The 19,002-nt window shown below is 42.0% G+C and overlaps 1 protein-coding gene across 4 annotated transcripts in view; it reads left to right on the plus strand.

Moving 5' to 3' along the window:
• The window catches only part of CTTNBP2 (cortactin binding protein 2), a 149,395-nt gene that overhangs the window by 85,605 nt on the left and 44,788 nt on the right, over nucleotides 1–19,002 (plus strand). For all 4 annotated transcript variants that reach the window (XM_032870674.1, XM_032870683.1, XM_032870692.1 and 1 more), the window contains 4 exons: nucleotides 38–188; nucleotides 4,574–4,828; nucleotides 15,293–15,410; nucleotides 18,391–18,666. In XM_032870674.1, coding sequence (XP_032726565.1) covers nucleotides 38–188; nucleotides 4,574–4,828; nucleotides 15,293–15,410; nucleotides 18,391–18,666 — 800 coding nt within the window. The remainder of the gene's footprint in view (nucleotides 1–37; nucleotides 189–4,573; nucleotides 4,829–15,292; nucleotides 15,411–18,390; nucleotides 18,667–19,002) is intronic.

The following is a 19,002-nucleotide window of genomic DNA, read 5'->3' on the forward strand; positions in this document are numbered from 1 at the left end:
CCAGTTTTAGTCTGATTAATTGTAATCTTGTGTTTAGGTGTGTAGAATTATTAATTGCATACGATGCCAACATTAATCATGCTGCTGATGAAGGACAGACACCTCTATACCTGGCCTGTAAAAATGGAAATAAAGAGTGTATCAAACACTTATTAGAAGCCGGAACAGACCGCAGTGTAAAAACCAGAGTAAGTACCAGTTTTGGGGGGCTTTGTCCTATAATTTACCCTGTCTGCCAACTCTGTAGGTAGAACAAAATATATTAAAATAGAGGCTGCTTTGTTTTTCTTTGCTTTTAGGCTCTCGAATACGGACAGGGTCTGATCTCTGACTTCCGTTGGAGTGTCTGCTATGAAAAGCCTTGTCCGTTAGCCTAACCAGTCCTTTATCCTCTGAATCTCAAATTATGTAAAAGAGAAAAATGAGTACCTGTAGCCTGGCTATTTTCCAAATCAGGGGAGATGATAGAAGTGTAAGTTTTTAATCATTCGACAAGTATTACCTGAGCACCAGCCGTCCTCGGGACAGGAGAGACAGCAGCAAATCAAGCAGTTCTGTCCTCATGGATCTTACATCCTCATGGGACTGGAGGGGTAACCATAGGCAAGTAAGTAAACAGATAGTGGCTGGATGTTTTAAAGATCGGAGTGCCTGGGCTGGGGGAGTTCCTTCAGTTGGTGGGGAAAGTCTTCACTGAAAATGTGACATTTGGGCCGAGACCTGATAGAAGCCAGGGTGTGGGCCATGAAGGGATGTGGGGAGCAGTGTGCCAGGCCGGAGGTGGAGAGCTCTGGTACCCTCAGGGCACCTCAGGCAGGCCAGTGTGGCTAGAGGCAGCCATAGAAGGTCTCGTGGGCCATGGCGAGCACTTGGAATGAGGCCTTTGGATGGTTGGTTTTGAAGAGAGCAAGGACATGAACTGACTCATTTTTATGAGCCACTTTGGCTGCAGACTTGAGAATAAAATGTAGGTGGGGCAGAGCAGCTGCAAGGGAGACCCATAGGAATCTGTTGTTTTAATCCAGGGAAGAAGTAATAGTGGTTTGGATCAAGGTTGAGGGGTAGAAATGGTGGTAAATTGTCTGATTCTGGATATGTTTTCAAAATGTCTATTTTATAGAAGAGCTGCAGGAGGATCCCCTGTTGCGGTGGTGGCAGTAACCGTGATCTAAAATTACTGCATAATGGCTGAGAGATCAGGCTCTGAAATCAAACCTGTGAGGCTCAAACCATCCCTTCACAAAGCTGTGTGAGCTTAGGCAAATTATGTTACTTTGCTGTGCCTTGGTTGACCCCTCTACAAAATGAGTCCAATAATGGTAGCCATGGTTAGGGGTATTAAAGTGAAATGAGGTAATCTATATAACATAGTTGGTATGGTGCCTGGGAACTGTAAGCAGTGAACAGATGTTCAGATGTTTGTGACAAGGTAGTGCCCATTGCCGGAGGAGAGTTATCTGTGCTCGCTCTTCCCCCGTGACTGATGTTTGTTGTTGTAAGATTGTGTAGCACCTCATGGAGTTCAGGGTCATTGTCTGATTTGCCCCAGAACTGGAAGCACTATATGCAGAAATCCACTGTGGACCCCAAATCGCTGTTGACTGCATCCCACACAGCTCTGATGTCTCCTGTACAAGGTGCACAGAAAAAGTCAGTGATTTTGAAAGTGAAGACAATTAGAGTCTGATGCATGGAAGAGTCCTTGGATAACAATTCTGGCTCAGCCACGCACAAATGCATTTGAATTAAAACTTCTCAATTAGCCCTCCCAAATTTGTCTTCATCAACCTGTTGTGAAACACTTGAAGACCAGGGGCTCAATCCTGTGCACACTGACATGCATTTCTCAGAGGGTTCCCTCTCTGGGCTAGAGGAGTTAAGGAGCTTCCATCACCTTTATTATTCTGGGAAGCTGCAAAAACAAAAAGTAAGGTAATTCCTGAGCTCAGTGAAGTGTGGATCATGATGGAAGCTCATGCTTCCATCATAGGAAACGTCCTTAAAGTTTCCCAGGATAAAAAGGCACATTTTCTATTTTATAAGTCACCCTTAGATACTGGATTATTGTTGTATTTATGTTTTCTTTTCTGGGTTTTTTTTTTTTTTTTTTTTAATGACAAGTGTACTCCTTAGTCCCCATTGACTATTTAACCCACCTTCCCTCACACCCCCACCTCTGGTAATCATCAATTTGTTAATTAAGACTCTGTTTCTTGATTTCTGTCTCTTTAACTTTTTTCCCTCTATGTGTTTTTTCTCATAAATTACACCTATGAGTGAAATCATAAGGTTCTTGTCTTTTTCTGACTGACTGACTTCACTAAGCATTATATTCTCAAGCTCCATCCATGTTGTTGCAAATGGCAACATTATTCTTTTTTATGGCTGAATAATATTCCATTATATAATAGATTATATATCTCACATCTTCTTTATTCATCAGTCGGTGGATGCTTGGGCTGCTTCCATATCTTGATAATTATAAACAATGCAGCTACAGACATAGGGGTGCATGCCTCACTGTGAATTAGTGTTCTTGTATTCTTTGGGAAAATATCCAGTAGTGTGATTGCTGGGTCATAGTTTAGTTCTATTTTTAACTTTTTGAGGAACCCGCATGCTGTTTTCCATAGCACCTGCATCAGATGGTGGATTTTCTTAAATAATTTACTAAAAGAGAACCAACAATTAATGTTATAACCAGGGATATAAGCCAAGTATAAACATTTTCCATTGAGTCCTATTGCTAGAGCTTTAAAAAAAAAAATCCTTTTTACTTATTTTTTGAGAATCTGAGAAAATAGTCCAATGTTATACTTACTCATTTAGTTTATACAGTTTAAGAAATCTGTGATACTACACATACTTAATATAAAATTCTACCTTATATATAAAAAGTGAATGAATTTCACATTACCAAACTGAATGAAAAGTAAGTAGTACAGCATAAAAATAAAAATGTAAGTCACGTCCTGTAGGAGAACACAGAAGTCCATGCTCTGAAGCTACTTGTTGATGAACTGAATAATTGCAACAATCGAGTCTCCGAAGTACAGAGGAAAACGGTATATTTGATAGAGGAACTTAAGGGAATAATTATTTCCTATGATTTTTAATAAATCAAAGGGGGAATGGAAAATTGAAAGTTTTTCAGAAATGATTACACAGCCTTTGTAATGTAAAAATTAGGAAAAAGTCAAGAGGTTTGACTAGGGAAGGTCAGGAGCACTTACACTCACTCTGGTGCCTGATTAAGGCTTACCCAAGTGAAGTCTAAGCCCAACAAAGTCTAAGCCGTGAAATGCTTTGCCTGGCGGGAGTGTATGCCTGAGAACTCTAAGGTATTCCATTTACTGCCTAGCCATGGTCTTGTCTTAGCCGAGTCGACTTCACTGGTGTGAAGTACAGAACCAGACAAAAACCCACGTCATCAAGAGATGGCTTTAGCAAATGATCAGAGACCTCCTCTAAATGTACACTGTTACCACTTACTGTCTTTCCTTGTCTTCTACCCTGTTATTTTTTTTAAAGTGTGCTTTAGTTCACTTAAATATACTTAATAGAGCAATATGAAATACCCTTTAAAAAAAAATTGGCCAAAAAGGAAAATAAAGTAAAAGATACAAATCAACAAAATAATTCTGTTCTTTTATGAGTCTTACAACTGTAATGAAGACTGGTACCTGAGTGGAAGGAAGACCCTTGAGAGATGGAAAGGTTTTCCCTAGAAAAGTGCTTGTCAAATTTCTGAATGTCTGAATCCCCCAGAGGGCTGGTGAGGGCACAGATTGCTGGGCCTCCCCTCCAGAGTTTTTCATTCAATTGGTCTGGGTGGAGGCTGAACAACTCTCATTTCTAGCAGTTCCCAGGTGATGCTGCTACTGCTGGTCTGGTGACCACTCTTGAGAACCACTGCCCTAGAAGAGAGGTCTGAATTTACTCTGTCAACAAGCTAAGTGGATAATGAAGACCTCACAGTAACATTCTAGAGAATGGGCCCAATAATTTTAGTTGGAACATTTTCTAAGCTTGCATTTATGTTTCCAACCACAATCAGAGAGCTCACAACAGAGGTCCATAGACATTCACAAAGTGAAATTGGCCTTGCTTTTCCTATATGTCCACCTTTTCCATATTACCTAGATTTTTTCCTTCAAGAATCACTGGCATAAAATTTTAAGATCACCAGTTAAGACTCTGCCTCGTATGTAAAGCTGGCTTACAGCCGCATTCATTTAGTACATTACTAATAATACTGTATTTGGATATAAATATTGAAAAATCTTCATGCTAGAGTTCATTCTTTTTTGTACTATTAAACTCCAAATGGCTAACCATTAAATGGAAATTCTTACAGAAGAGCGAACATGAGTCATAGCAATGGGTATTACTGTAATTGACAGAGGTCTGAGAACTTGACTTAGCTCATCAATGATATTCAGGATTGGAATGCCTGCTTTTCCCTGCTCACTGGTTCATGCCCAAGAACATTTAGAGGTGAACTTTAAAATAAGACTGTTCTCAACATTAATGTTGTAATCAACTCTTTTCTTCCTGGTCATTTTATTTTTAGGATGGCTGGACACCAGTTCACGCAGCTGTGGATGCTGGTAATGTGGACAGCCTCAAGCTTCTTATGTACCATAGAGCACCAGCTCGGAGAAACTCTTTGCATGAAGAGGAACCCGAGTCAAGTGTCTTTGACTTGGATCAAGGAGAAGAGAGTCCTGAAGGCACATCCAAGCCTGTCGTTCCTGCAGACCTCATTAACCACGCTGACAGAGAAGGCTGGACGGCTGCCCATATTGCTGCTTCAAAAGGTTTTAAGGTGTGTCTGGTAGCAGCTGGCGTCATTACCTGGTTGTAATTTGATGAGTGACACAATTGTCTGCTATTGACTGAGTGTATTTCAATGGAATGATTGGAGATTGAGTGATACCATTGCAGGAGACAGTCAACTACCCATATTAACTGACCTTTTTCCTGACCAGTAGGACTTACAGTCAACTGTATAGGAAACTTCTTTTTTTTAAATAAGATTTTATTTATTTATTTGTGAGGCAAGAGAGTAAGAGAACGTGCACAAGCAGGGGAAAAGGCAGAAGGAGAGGGAGAGGCAGACTTCCCGCCTGTCCTGTGGGGCTTAATCCCAGGCCCCTGAGATCATGACCCCAGCTGACATCCTGTGCTTAACTGATTGAGCCACCCAGTCACCCTGAGACTTCTATAAAAATCATACTTGGAGTTTGTTAGCAAATGTGGGAGTAATTTCAGACTTTTTTTTTTTTTTTGGTCTTAATCTTGTGTAAGATTAGGAGAAGGAGTTTGGTGTTGATTTAGTCAACTGGAATGTTTGATTCATGGACCAAGGCCATGCTACTGGTTAGAGGGAGGGCCAGGATGGAATTGCTTGCTCTCAACTCTGAACTACCTCAGTTACACTCTTGCTGGGCTGTTTTACTGGTAGATAAGTGTTCTCAAGATTTCACTCATCAGTTAGAGTAGAAAATGATTCTGATTATTAAGGAAATAGTAGGCCATTCCCTCATGCTTTTTTCTGTTTTGATCAGTTTAGCAATAATGTACTTCAGCAATAAAAAACTTTTAGGGAGCTCCCGAGTGCAGGGCACTGTGTAAGCTGACATCTCTCTGGATTGTTTACACGAGCAACTAACTGCTAGTTCAGTGGCAAGAAAACAGGGTACAGGACAAGTATAGACAAGAGAACACAACAAATTAAAATAAGGGTAATGGACATGCGGTTGGAACAGTATGAAAATGCAAATTTTATCTTATTTTTTGAAAAAAGAGAATGTACCTGTTTCAGAGAGCAGAGTCACAGGGATCTTAGACTCAGAAATGGCCCTTTCAGGAGGCAATGGAAGTGATCTTGGCCTTGCAGAGTAGGTTACATTCGCCACTTCTCGTTGGGATTGGCAAGTAGGTGAGATTGGGCCCCAGGAGGAACAGAGCCTGGAAGGAGGGAGGTGGGCAACAGCACCGGCTAAGCTGATGAGAGGTAGTGAGAAATAAGATGGAACTGGGGGTTTCATAGTACTGCATGGGCGTCAGTGACGTTTTAAGGAATTGGGACTTTATTTACTGGTCAGAGTAAAGCCACTGACATGTTTTGTACAAAGGAGCAAAACAATCAGTTCTATAGGTTGAATGATTAATTTAGCAATAACATAGAGAAGATTAAGAGTTATGAAAAAATGGGTGGCAGGAAGATAGAGTAGGTGAAAGATGAAGAGAGTGGCAGAAATAATGAGACATTACAGACCAGAAGTGTCCCTTGGGTTGCAGACAGATTAGGTGCAGAAGAGGGAGCTGACAAGAAGGGGTGCCGTGACGTTCCCAGAAAGAGAAGAGAAGAGGCGTCATTGTGATCAAGAAGACGGAACGTGGGTTTAGACATGCTGGATTTAAGTGCTGAGGTGTTCATCCAGATGGAGATATCTGGGAATAGCTAGAAATTACATTTGGAGCTCTTGGTTGGGTAACTTCCTATTATTACGACCTAGAACAGAAGCTGTTCATTTTGGACATTTTTTTTTTAATGAGCAAAAGGCATGATTTAGTTAAATGTGCAGATTTTGCTTTTTAGTAGTTTGCTCCCATTTTGCCCGTTAATAAAAAAGTACAAAAATTTTGTGAGCTTGATATACGTGTCTTGTCTTGAATGGGATGCAATATGTATGACGTAAAAGTTTTTAGGAGACAGAGTTGAGAGCTGTGAAAAGTTTACACTGGAAAACACACGGTTAATCTAAGACTATGAATCTCATTTGGTGGTAGAAGGGTACATTGAAAGGGTTCTTTTCAACCTGTTCTACCCCTCAAGAAAATCTGAGTATAAGGCAAGATGTTACTGATAGGAGTGGGTTGTGTACATTCAACCTGGAGACCAAAAAATTAAAAAATTAAAAAAAAAAACAAAAGAAGCATCACTGATCTACACTGTTCCGCTGCTGAGCATCTCATGCTCTGCAGAAGAGAAAACACTGCCAGGGTGGGTTACCTGCAGTGTGGGGCTCTTGTGTTGCTGCTCAGCAGTTATGGTTATGATCATGAACTTCATTATGAACTCCTTCTTGGTCCTGGTGCCTCTTTTTTTTTTTTTTTCTTAAAGATCTTTTTTTTAATTTATTTATTTGTCAGAGAGCGAGAGAGAGAGAGCACGAGTGAGAGCACAGGCAAACAGAATGGCAGGCAGAGGCAGAGGGAGAAGCAGGCTCCCTGCTGAGCAAGGAGCCCGATGGCAGGACTCGATCCCAGGACGCTGGGATCATGACTTGAGCCGAAGGCAGCTGCTTAACCAACTGAGCCACCCAGGCGTCCCTTTCTTAAAGATTTTATTATTTATTTGACAGACAGAGGTCCCAAGTAGGCAGAGAGGCAGGCAGAGAGAGAGGAGGAAGCAGGAGTCCTGCTAAGCGGAGAGCCCGATGCGGGACTCGATTCCAGGACCCTGGGATCATGACCTGAGCCGAAGGCAGAGGCTTAACCCACTGAGCCACCCAGGTACCCCCCTAGTGCCTTTTTGTAATCAAGGATGGTATCTTCAAGGATCCTCAGGCCCTGGGCCCACATAGATGCTCTGTCATTGTTGAGTAAAGGGAAATATGACCACTTTCTCTCATAGAAAATGACTCTCCCTCTATCTTCTTTAAAAGGCATAAGATAAATTTTGAATAAGAAAAGAGAGATTTTTAAAAGTGATCGTGACTGACAACTTTGGCACACTGCTGAGTAAAATCATAGATTAAAATAATAGATTTTTTTTTTAAGCCCCAGAATGAATACTTTATCTTCCAGGCTAGCCTCTTCATTTTATGATTAGGACATTTAAACCCTGGAGGGAGTAATAGAGAGAAGTTGGGAATGAAGCCCAGATTGCCTGATTTCATTATCTTCACCCTGTACCATGCTGCCTTCCTTCCTAGTCAAGGGTACGGGAAAGTTCTTCTGCGTCATTTGCTTAATACAGAGTTCATATCCTGGCTGACATAGTTCTCCAGAGAGCTAATCCATTTACAACTAAGTTCCTAAGACATTTTCTGGGGGAAAAAAAAAAATTTATAATTCTGAGTTAATCGTTTCGTGGGTGAAAAATTCTACCCTGACCACAAGCCGAGCTTAAAAAAAATGTTTCTTCTCTGCCCAGCAGCATCTATGTGTCCGACCTACATAAGACTGCGGTACATCATTACTTGTTTCCATGAGTTTTTCATTAAAAAATTGTGATCTCAGAGCTTGAAGGTATATAGCTTATTGAGACCAACCTCCTCATTTTGTAGATGAAAAATCAAGTCTCAGAGAATAGTGTAACAAATTCCCCAAGGTCAGTTCAGGGAAGATCAGATTCCCAAATCAGTGCTGCTTCTCCCACTTTAGTCTTGGTCTTTCTCCCAGTACGCAAGTCACCATTTAGTGTTCGGGAAAAGGAGTGCCTCTCTCTAAAGCAGGCCTGTGACTTATCATCGAGGGCAAACCTTTGTTTTCATCACAGTGTGAATAGAAAGAAGAGTTTCTTAGTGAAACTCTGTTGTGTTACGAGACCTCTGACATGCCAGATTAGTGCAATAGAAACATTAAGGAGATTTTCTGAATTTGATATCTCTGTTGTTGTAGCTCTCGTACAAAGAGATTCTTTATTTCGGAGGGCTGTGTGTGTGTTTGGCTGCAGGACTAGACTATAATCCCAGTTTATGTGCTATGACCGAAGCTGGTGGTTTCCTCTCACTCAGGCTCTTACGCAGTCTCTCTGGGTTAACGTGTTGATTATTTCGTGCAGACTCCCTCCTCTGCTTTCAGACCCTGCCTTACCCTTACTTTGCCTCCTATTTCAAGGACCAGGCTTTCTCTTTGTTTTTCTGGTTTTTCTCTTTCGTTTAATCATAGCAACTCCCATGCCCCATTTGCAACTGGCTGTCCTGTTTTAATTTTAAGAGTTTATCCAATCTTTCAGCTTGAACTGTGGCTTCTGCAGTCATGCATCCCAAACCTCAATCGCCACACCTGGCTTTTTTACCTGTCTTCCAGATGTTTCTTTCCAGCATCCTGGCAGTCATCTCTAGGCAGGCTTACTGCCCCCTGATCAGGCAGTGGCCCTCTTGTGACCATCTTTATGCCATTCTTGCATTGTGTTAGGACTGTGGTCTGCCTGATGCATAATTATCTTGTAGCCAGGGAGTGGCAGTCTCATCCTCTGGCACAGTGGCCTCCACCCCGACTGGGTGGTCTGATGAGGGTATGTGTCTCAAGTATAGGCCCACAGGGGGACCCAAGATTTAGATTTCCTCTCCCTGGGTCATAACTGCAGAGAATAAGATGATGGGAGTCGCTCAACTTCTTGTCATGTGGAATTGGGTAACTGGCTGGGAGAGGAGAAGGATAAGATACCTGTGAGGTTGGACCAACTCTTTGCAAAGAGGTTGATCATGATACATAGAAATCTGTTCTTGGGAATCTGTTTTATGTTTTAGATTCTCCATGGTTATTTCTTTTTTCTTCCCCCTTAACTTTTATGAAATTGTTTTTGAAAAGGCCAGACGACTCAGCTGTTAGTAAACAAAGGGAAGGCTATTATTCCAGAATATTCAATGCAGAGCATTGCATCCTTGCTTAATTTGAGCAGCAGTGATTAACGGACAGAATCCTAAAGGATTCTGATCTAATCTTAGCCAACCAGAGTCCCGTTGCACTCCTCACCCAAGACGTGGACTCTCCTTGTTCTCCGCTAACACCTTTCGTGGATCTGGGTTTTGATCTTTTTCCTCCTTGCGCTCTGTACTTTTTCCCTTGCCTGATCTTACTGATCCCCAGTTTACAACCTATAGAGATTCCAAAACGTTATCTGTAGCTTTTCTTAGCCATTTCCTGACTCTACCCAAGAACGTACTATTCAGGAGGGCCACAGTTTATAGGGCATCTCCTTGAAAACTAGAGCAGCAAAATTCCTTTGCCCAGTAGAGCCATTCTTTATGCCTGTCACCCCAGTGTAATTATTAACAGTTCCCCCCTTTTATCTCTTAAAAGTGGACCAGTTGGGGAATTATATGGTAACCCCATTGACGATCATATTCACTTTGGCTTCCATGAGAGAGCTCCACCTGGCTGCATCCCTTAGCCAGTCTGCTGCATCTCTTGTTCCTTCTGAATCCAGTACCATCACCGGGCATTTGTGTTTACTTGCTCTGTCTTCCTGACTTAACGAGTTCAAATGATTCATATAACTCTAGATTTTATTCCTTCGCATATGGAGTTTGGCTATGTTGCCTCCTCCATATCCCGTGGGCACTGCCCCTGGGGAGCCCTCCCCATCTGCTGTCTGGATTCCTGCAGGTTCTACCAGGCTCTTCATCTGTGGTCTCTCTGCCCCTGCAGCCTGCCATGAGAGGGGCCTTTCAGACCGGGGAATTTGGTCATGTAATTTCCCTGCTTAGCATCTTTCCAGGGGTCTGTCACGTCTAGGATAAGTGTCAGGCCTCTATGGTGACAGACAAGTCCCTTCCTGCTCTGGACTCAGTTCACCTCCATAGGCCCACTTCCTGTCTCCTCCCCTAATGCCTTCTGTGCTCTGAGCAGGCACTGCTGGCTGCTGCGCCAACACCCTGTGCTCGCTCTCCCCTCCCTGTCTTTGTGTCTGCTGTTCCCATTACCTCAAATGGCCTCTTCTCCTCTCCTGACCCTTCCTTGCCTGGAAAACATCTCAGCTTAAGTCTTGGCTTCCAGAAGTGAGGTGTTCCCAGGGCACCTCTCCACACTTCACTTAGAGTGCTTCTACTTTTATTGTTTGCATGCCTGTCTCTCTCTCCATCTCCTCCAAAAAAGAACACTTTTCCATTTTTGTATGTGCCGTGTCCAGCAGAGTCTCTGGCCTGCGAGTGCTGTTTGCTGAACTGATGAGCGAGTGGACTCTTACTGCTCTTCTTCCTAACTGAGCTCCTTCGTTTCACCTTCCTTCAGGACATCTTCCAAACGTACCAGTTGCTTTTAAGAATCAAACTTATCATGGCACTTTGCTTCCTGAATATATCCTCATGCCTGCAGAAAACCTATCTCCATGCCAGCCTTAGAACTCAGCCCTTCACAGCTAACTCCAGCTGTCTTTGTCTTTGGCCATTCCCCCCTAAATCTACCCTGTTGCTTATGCCATTATTTCTCATCTTAACAGCCTCCATCTCCCTGTGCTGCAAGTCCGTGGGCACACCCACACCCCTGGGGTGTTCACCCTGTGCATTTGCAGACTGCTTTCATTCTCCCTCCCTCTGCCCACTGTCAGACTCTCTGCTCCCTGACCTGATCTTGATCTTATATCTAGCTCCTTGGACTTGGGGTTTCTACTTAGTCTCCCTGTCCCTTCTACCTTGCTTCTCAGCTCTCCTTAAAGGACCATGGCAGAGGTGTGTCTCTGACCTTCAACATCTCTTCCCCGCTTCCTGTGTAGTAATGGATTTTGCAGAGTTCTGGGTCCATGACCACCCAATATAAAGATCACTTTCTCTAGACTCCTTGGCAGGTCATAAAGTCACCTACCTAAGTTCTGGTGAGTAGGATGTGAGTGGGAATGAAAGCTTAAGCTTAAAAACCTCCGCTTTTCAAGTCTCTGTTGCAGCAAATGTATCTCTAGCACGGTGAATAGGACTTTGGTTTAAACCCACTTGTCCAGATCTCTTGCTTTGTGTCACTTGGGTAGGACACCCTGGCTGGACACCCATGTTGGACATAGATTTCCATAAGCAGGGACTGGCATCACGGCATTTACCCTCTTCACATATCCCACCCATCAAGGAGAGAGCTTAGATTCCTTTCTCCACCTTTCCTCCCTCTTCCACCTAGTGCAACTTTGGCCATCCCTTGAGTGCATTTTGCCCATGTCTCTACTACACTTCACATTCCTCCCTGAGAAGCAGGACTATGGTCTTGCTTATCGTCACAATCCTCCTTTCCAGCAGGACCTGGCAGAGTGCTTAGTATCTCTTAAAGTGGTGGGGGTTAACGAACACTGAATACTTGCGAAGTGTTAGAACTGTGCCTGGCACTTAGGGGCACTCAGATAGCTGTCGCCACGCTTGTTGGTGTCAGTTGGGTGGAGGTTTTCACCTTCTTCCTCTTCCCCGTGGAGCCCGGCATGGTGTGGAATTCACACTTGTAGCATGGATACACGTCACCCTGCTAGCCTCCCGGGGATCGACATTGCTTGCTTCCTTATAGAGAAAGTCTTTGCTTATATTATTGCCCACTGACCTACCTGAGAATAATAAAACTTGTATACTTTGAAGGTCAGAGGTGAAAGAATCTTGCAGATTTGGGTTGGATCTTTTATCATTTCTGTTTCTAATTTGAAGTAACATCACCTAGAATTATATTGAGATCATTGACATTGGTCGATGTGCTATAATTCCTCACCAACTAATTGAATATTTGGGCTATTTTCTAATTGGTGATTATGTTGATTATGATAATGACAGCTAATAAATATTAAGAGCTTAGTACATGGCTGAGAATGAACTTTTTTTTTTTAAAGATTTTATTTATTTATTTGACAGACAGAGATTACAAGTAGGCAGAGAGGCAGGCAGAGAGAGCCCAATGTGGGGCTCGATCCCAGGACCCTGGGATCATGACCTGAGCCGAAAGCAGAGGCTTTAACCCACTGAGCCACCCAGGCGCCCCTGAGAATGAACTTTTAATGCATCTTTTTTTTTTCTTCAAGATTTTATTTATTTATTTGACAGAGAGAGAGATCACAAATAGGCGGGGAAGCACGCTCCCTGCTGAGCAGAGAGCCCGATGCAGGGCTGATCCCAGGACCCCGAGATCATGACCTGAGCTGAAGGCAGAAGCTTTAACCCACTCAGCCACCCAGGCGCCCCTTTTAATGCATCTTTTAAGTCACATAACAACTCTGAAAGTACAGATATTTAAACAAAGATAAGGAAACTGAAACAAAAATGTTAAATGATTTACCTAATGTTATAGATAAAATCATTTACATTGGCAGAATTAGGATCCAGGTCTGTTTTGGCTTTTCTGCTTTTGCTGCAAGTATTAACTTGCATAATAAAGGTATTATTCTTATCTCTTCTTTGGGAATTCACTGAGTTTAGTGTTCGATTGCATTCTGGTTAATTCCCCATTAGAGTTCATTTCTAAATCAGCGTTTCTGAAGTTCTCATCTACTATATGATGCATTTATTGGTATTATACCAATTAGTCAAAACAGTTGGATAAGAACTGTTATTTATATATTTGACTTTGTTTTCAGTTTATTTCTTGGCTTAGAGAGTTTCTGAATTTGAACCCTAGACCTATCTACAAAAACAAACAGACTTTGATTATAGCTGTTAGAGGAGATCCCTCCAATCTGAGCAGGGGCAGTGAGAAACCAGTGTTCCAGTCAGTTCCCTTTTCAGGCAAACCTCTGGTTCAGCTCCTCCATTTTTGGGCTCCGAAGACCTAGTCTCTCATCCCGCCAGCATCTGAAAAGATTCCCTACATCCGCTTGGCCCTCACACCAGCACTGGCTTCCTGTTCAGATTTCATTTAATTGGTGGTTTTCGCTTACTTACTTTCTTTTTGACCCTTAGGGGTTTCCTGTACTTCCTTATGAACTCACATATTAAAGTCTGTTTTGGAGGGCAGTATGAAGCAATTGGAACTCATGTACTCCTGGTGGGAGTGGAAATTGGTATAGCCACTTCTAGAAAGCTCTTTGCAGTATATACTGACCTGGAACAACATATGCTTAGCCTGTGACCCAGCAGGTCAGCTCTGAACATAACATCCAACAGAAATGTGTACATGTGTCCATCAAAGGATGCGTACTGGAACATTCATAGTAGATCCCGATGTCCATTAACAAGAGAATAGATAAGTAAGTGATGATGTATTCACAAAACCACACATGGAAGACCACACAGTACTTTAAAAAAAAAAAAAGAATAAACTATAATTAGTTTCAACATGTGGATGAATTTTATGGACATTATGTTGAATGAAAAGAGGCCAAATATGAAAGTGAAATTGCAGTATGATTCCACTTATATTAAGTTGATAAACGGGTAAACCAGCAACTGTTACTAGAAATCATCACAGTAGTTATCTGTGGGGGAAAGAGGAGGAGATGGAACATAGAGGAGGCTTCCAGAGTACGCCTTACGTAGTTATGCTCACTCTGTGATACTTCAAGCTTATTTGTCGACTTTTGTATGAGGATAGTATATGTCAATAAAAAATATATATAAATAAAAAACAAAAAATGATATTTCTGTGTTTTACAAAACAGAAAAAGATGCTTTACAGCAAGATTTTCAAACTACCTGGTTTAGTGTTGTTAGAAGTGAAAAAATGAAATCTGTCCAAAGCCCTGTGTGTGTGTGTGTGTGTGTGTGTTTAAGGGAGAGATGGAAAGGATGTTGCTTGTTTAATTTTTAGTTCCTTTTTATGGTTTCTGGTCTATTCAGTTCTGTGCTTATTCTGTTGGGAAATCAGTAAACAAGTCATCAAGTATTCAAAGTTGGTATAGCAGAGGTCCTTGGCCAATATCCTGAAGCTCTATCCTATCATGCAATTACTTACTTGAAAACGTTTGCACATATATTGTCTTCTACTTTGTTATGAAAAATTTTGGAGAATTTAGAGTTTCCATTTCATAGGTTCCTGACACTTTTTTTGGTGGGGATTTCCTGAAGCAACATAGAAGAAGATAGAGCTAAGAAAGAGAGGACACATATCTTCAGTATCTATTGGGAAAATTTTTCTAAAAATTCAGCATGGTGTTCATATTTTTCAAATAAAAATAGGACAGCGTAAGATCACAAATATAAATGTGCTTGCGGCGGGGACTCAGAATTGTTAAAATTGGAACCCTGCACTTACATGACCAGGAAAACAGTTCATCTAGAAAATAGCCCAGAGCACCAGTTGTAGCAAAAGTCTGTTTGCTTTATATTGTCAAATTACCATAAAAGGATACTGCCTGCTGAAGTCAATTTCCTTCTTAATTTCACTCCGCAACATGAGTGATTAGTAAGCTTTTTTTCTTTTGAGAAAGGCTGTTCTGTGGAGCGATGTTGTGGTCCTGTGATCACATTTGAATGAAGCCCTCCTTGCTTTCCATTTTGAGCCGGTGTTTAGATGAATGTATTTGGGTTGCTGGAACTGAAATACAATTTCTAGCTGAGAATTTCTGATTTGCTCGTTCCAGCAGAATGACTTTTCCCTTGAATTTTTCATTTGAGTTTATTCATTTGGACGTGAGGTAATAGAGCCTTTGCCTTTACAGGACTGCCTGGAAATCTTGTGTAAGCACGGAGGGCTTGAGCCAGAAAGGAGAGATAAGTGTAATCGGACCGCGCACGATGTCGCCACTGATGACTGCAAGCACCTGCTGGAGAATCTGAGTGAGTGCCATTCGCAGCTTTGTTCACCCTTCCTCCCCCTGCTGGGGCTGCTGGCACCATGGGAGGATACTCACACAGCTCTGGTTTGCTCATTCGCTTCTTAGCTTTCTTTGAGCCCTAGCAACTACAAAAACATTTTATTGATTATCAATGTGGTAATTATATTTTCCATGCAGAATGACTTTTTAGAGAATTAGTTGCTATTCAAGTAATGCTGGTTCTTTGTATTTTAATGACGTTGGATAGTATTGAAATAATTATTGCTCTTTTCTTCTGGACTTAGATTTTGTCTCTCTAAGACATGAGACGAATAGGGTATGAAGAATCATGGCTCGGTACTTTGCCATTAGCTGATCATATAAATGTAGGAGAGTTACCTCTCAATGCCTGCTTGCTGACCTGCCTGTGAAGACAATTGATGCACTTTTGGGCCTCTTCCAGCTCTAAGAATATATGTTCCTCAGCCCGTGTTCTAAAAGGTTCACTTGTGGGTTTATGGAATATGGAGTTTCAGATCATACCAAATATTACAACTTCTTATATCAAGATTATCATTCAGTCTACCCAATCAGTCAGCTGTATCAATCTGTCAACTTACATTCTAACTCTGAGACAGAAAATGAACAATAAACATAATTTATTGCATGGTATCTGAGACAGTAACTTGTGCTATGGAAAAGACTCAGGAGGATTGGGAGTGTGAGGATGGGTTTCAGTTTTTAAAGTGATGGTCAAAGTCACCTCACTGGTAAGACATTGGAGCAACCATTGAAGGAGGTGAGCAGAGCAGCTGTGTAAACCTCTCAGGTAAGAGCTTTCCGGGCAGGACATCATCAAGTGGACAGAAGCCCTCAAGCAGGAGCAGACCTGTTGTGTCTGAGGAACCGTAAAGAAGGCAGAGTGCTAGGTTGGAATGAGCAAGGGCAGAGAAGTTATAAGATGGGATGAGGGGGTGGCCTGATGTGGTTGGAATCTGTAGGCCATTGTAAGATAACCCTTTCAATGTCTGAGCTTCGGAGTGACAGGATCCGCTGTACATTTTCATCGTTTCTGTGGCTGCTTTGTTGAGAATAATTGTAGCAAGTCCCAGGACTGAAGTCAGGGAGACTTGTTGGGCCCTTGATGTGTTGCAGCGAGAGACCATAGTGACAGCTCAGTCTAGGATTGTCACGGATGAGGTGGTGAGAAGTGGTTGGGTTCTGGATGCAGCTGAAGGTAGAGCCAGCAGAACTTCCTGATGGACTGAATCTGAAGTATGACAGAGGGGTGGGGGGCTTCATGTATCACCCCCAGTGATTCAGCCTCAACAACTGGCAGGGTGGAATGGCCATCACCTGTCAACAGGAGGGCCGTGGCTAGAGCAGATTTTGCTAACGAAGATCAGGAGTTCCAGTTTAGAAGTATGAATCTGAGATATCTGTTCGGGGATCTGTGTGGAGATGCCAAGTCAGCAGGGATTCCGGAGATGAGTATGAGTTGGATACGTAAATCTGAGAGTCTGCAGTTTATAGATGGTATTTAAAGTCATGGGACTGGATGAGATCACTAAGGAAATGAACACACACAGAAAAAGTACGAGAAAGGAGCCTTGCAACACTCTATGGTTAAGAAATCTGGAAAATGTGGAGGGACCAGCAGCGACTCATTACAGAGTGACCGTTGAGGCATGAGAGAATCCTGTGGGAGTGGATCACGGAACAGAGAGGGGTCAGTTGTGTCAGAAGCTGTTGACAAGGTGAGAACTGAGAATTAGTGATAGTTAGAAAAATAATCTAGTAGTTGGTTAAGAGAAAAAACCAATTTAAGAAGGGAATCATAAAAATGGACTTTTTAACATTATATTTTCATTTTAATCCTGCAGATACTTCTTTCATTAATTTTCAGGTGAAGGTCTTCAGTATGGTTTTTCTGACTGAGGTTCCACATATTCTTATTGGAAAACCACCTCTCTCATGTCTCATCTATGATCTCTAGTGTTTGAGGACTTAAACATACTTATAAAACAAACTAAAAGCAGTATCTGTCTAAAGATATTTTTTTCTAATTTTATGTAGTTGTCTCCTCTATACCCCATTAGATGACTTTCTAAAATACCTCCTCTGTTCCGTGATCTCTAAAGTGTCCAACTTCATTTTTATAGGACCAGGAAGTCATTTCATCAGTTTATGGAATATTTAATTTACCAATTATAGTAATGAGTTCAATAGACATAAAAGATGAGAAAATAAACACAAGTGACTCTTGGTGAGCGCATAATTCAGTTCATGAGAACAGAATTGCATTGGAGACTGCCCACCTCAGTGGGGCCTCAGTCAGCTGGTGTCACAGAGAGATTGGAAAGATCGCTTAAGAAGCTTCTACTGCACTGTTTACTATATATTAAATACTCACTAGCATTTACCATGTAACTGACAGTGTGTCAGATTCATTTCAAACATGAGTTCCTTTCATCTTTATAACAATTTAACAGCACAGTCCTAACATTTTGTAGAAGGAATTGGGAGATAGAGAGATGAAGGTAATTTACCAAGTACACGTGGCTGGTAGGAGGCTGGCCCTGAGGCTCAGACCGAGGTCTGCAGGAGTGCGAAGCCACTGTCAGCGACCTCTGTAACAGTGACCTGCATGATTCATGATGGTGTCGATGAAGGTGGGGAGAAAGGGCAATGTAGGGAATTCAGGGTCAAGAGAACACTCACGTTTTCCCAGATTTTTTTTTTTTTTTAAGAGTCTTGCCAATGAACTACAAAAGGCCAAAGATACAAGGAACAATAAACAAATATCATGGGTCCAAAGAAACTGTGAAGTTTGGGAGACCACAGTTTACTGCAGTAGAAGAACACTCAGTTAATTGTATCTCAGGAAATATTATAGTTAACCTTTGTTTTTGAAATGTTTGTATCTCCCTCTTTTATATAAGAGTTTTGTTGGGTTTTCCTATCAAGGTTTCCCCCCCCTAATTCTTCTATTCTTCCAACAGACGCTCTTAAAATACCTGTAAGGATTTCAGGGGGTGAGATTCCACCAGGCAACTATGGTTCAGACGACTTTGAATGCGAAAACACAATATGCGCTTTAAATATCCGCAAACAGACGTCATGGGAAGATTTTTCAAAAGCAGTGAGTCAAGCTCTGACAAATCATTTCCAAGCAATCTCATCTGATGGATGGCGGAGTCTGGAAGATGGGACATTTAATAACACCACTGACTCCTGCATTGGCCTCAGTACGAGCAGTGTGCGATCCGTCATGCTAGGTACCAGCCATCTTGTGATGAAGAGAAAGTCACATTTCTGGGCTTATGTATGTTTATGGGCTCCTTAACCTGATACTTAGTTCATTAATTAAATACATTCAAAGCTCACTTGTGACAGCTGCTGGTGCCGAGAAACTTGGGTATTCACAATGCAGCCATTATATAACCTTGCCTTGTGAGTATAAAAAAATGCTTTTATGCCGCCGATAATACTTCGAGTAAAGAACAAGAAAGGCCTTGATGAGGCTTTGTGATTGCACTTGCTATTCTGATAAATGCAGGAAGCTAACCACATTGCAGCTGCGCACCGATGGACGTGCTCTGAACACAGCTCCA

This window comes from Lontra canadensis, unplaced genomic scaffold, assembly GCF_010015895.1.
Source record: "Lontra canadensis isolate GAN:19392208 unplaced genomic scaffold, GSC_riverotter_1.0 scaffold2, whole genome shotgun sequence".
Lineage (NCBI taxonomy): Eukaryota > Metazoa > Chordata > Mammalia > Carnivora > Mustelidae > Lontra > Lontra canadensis.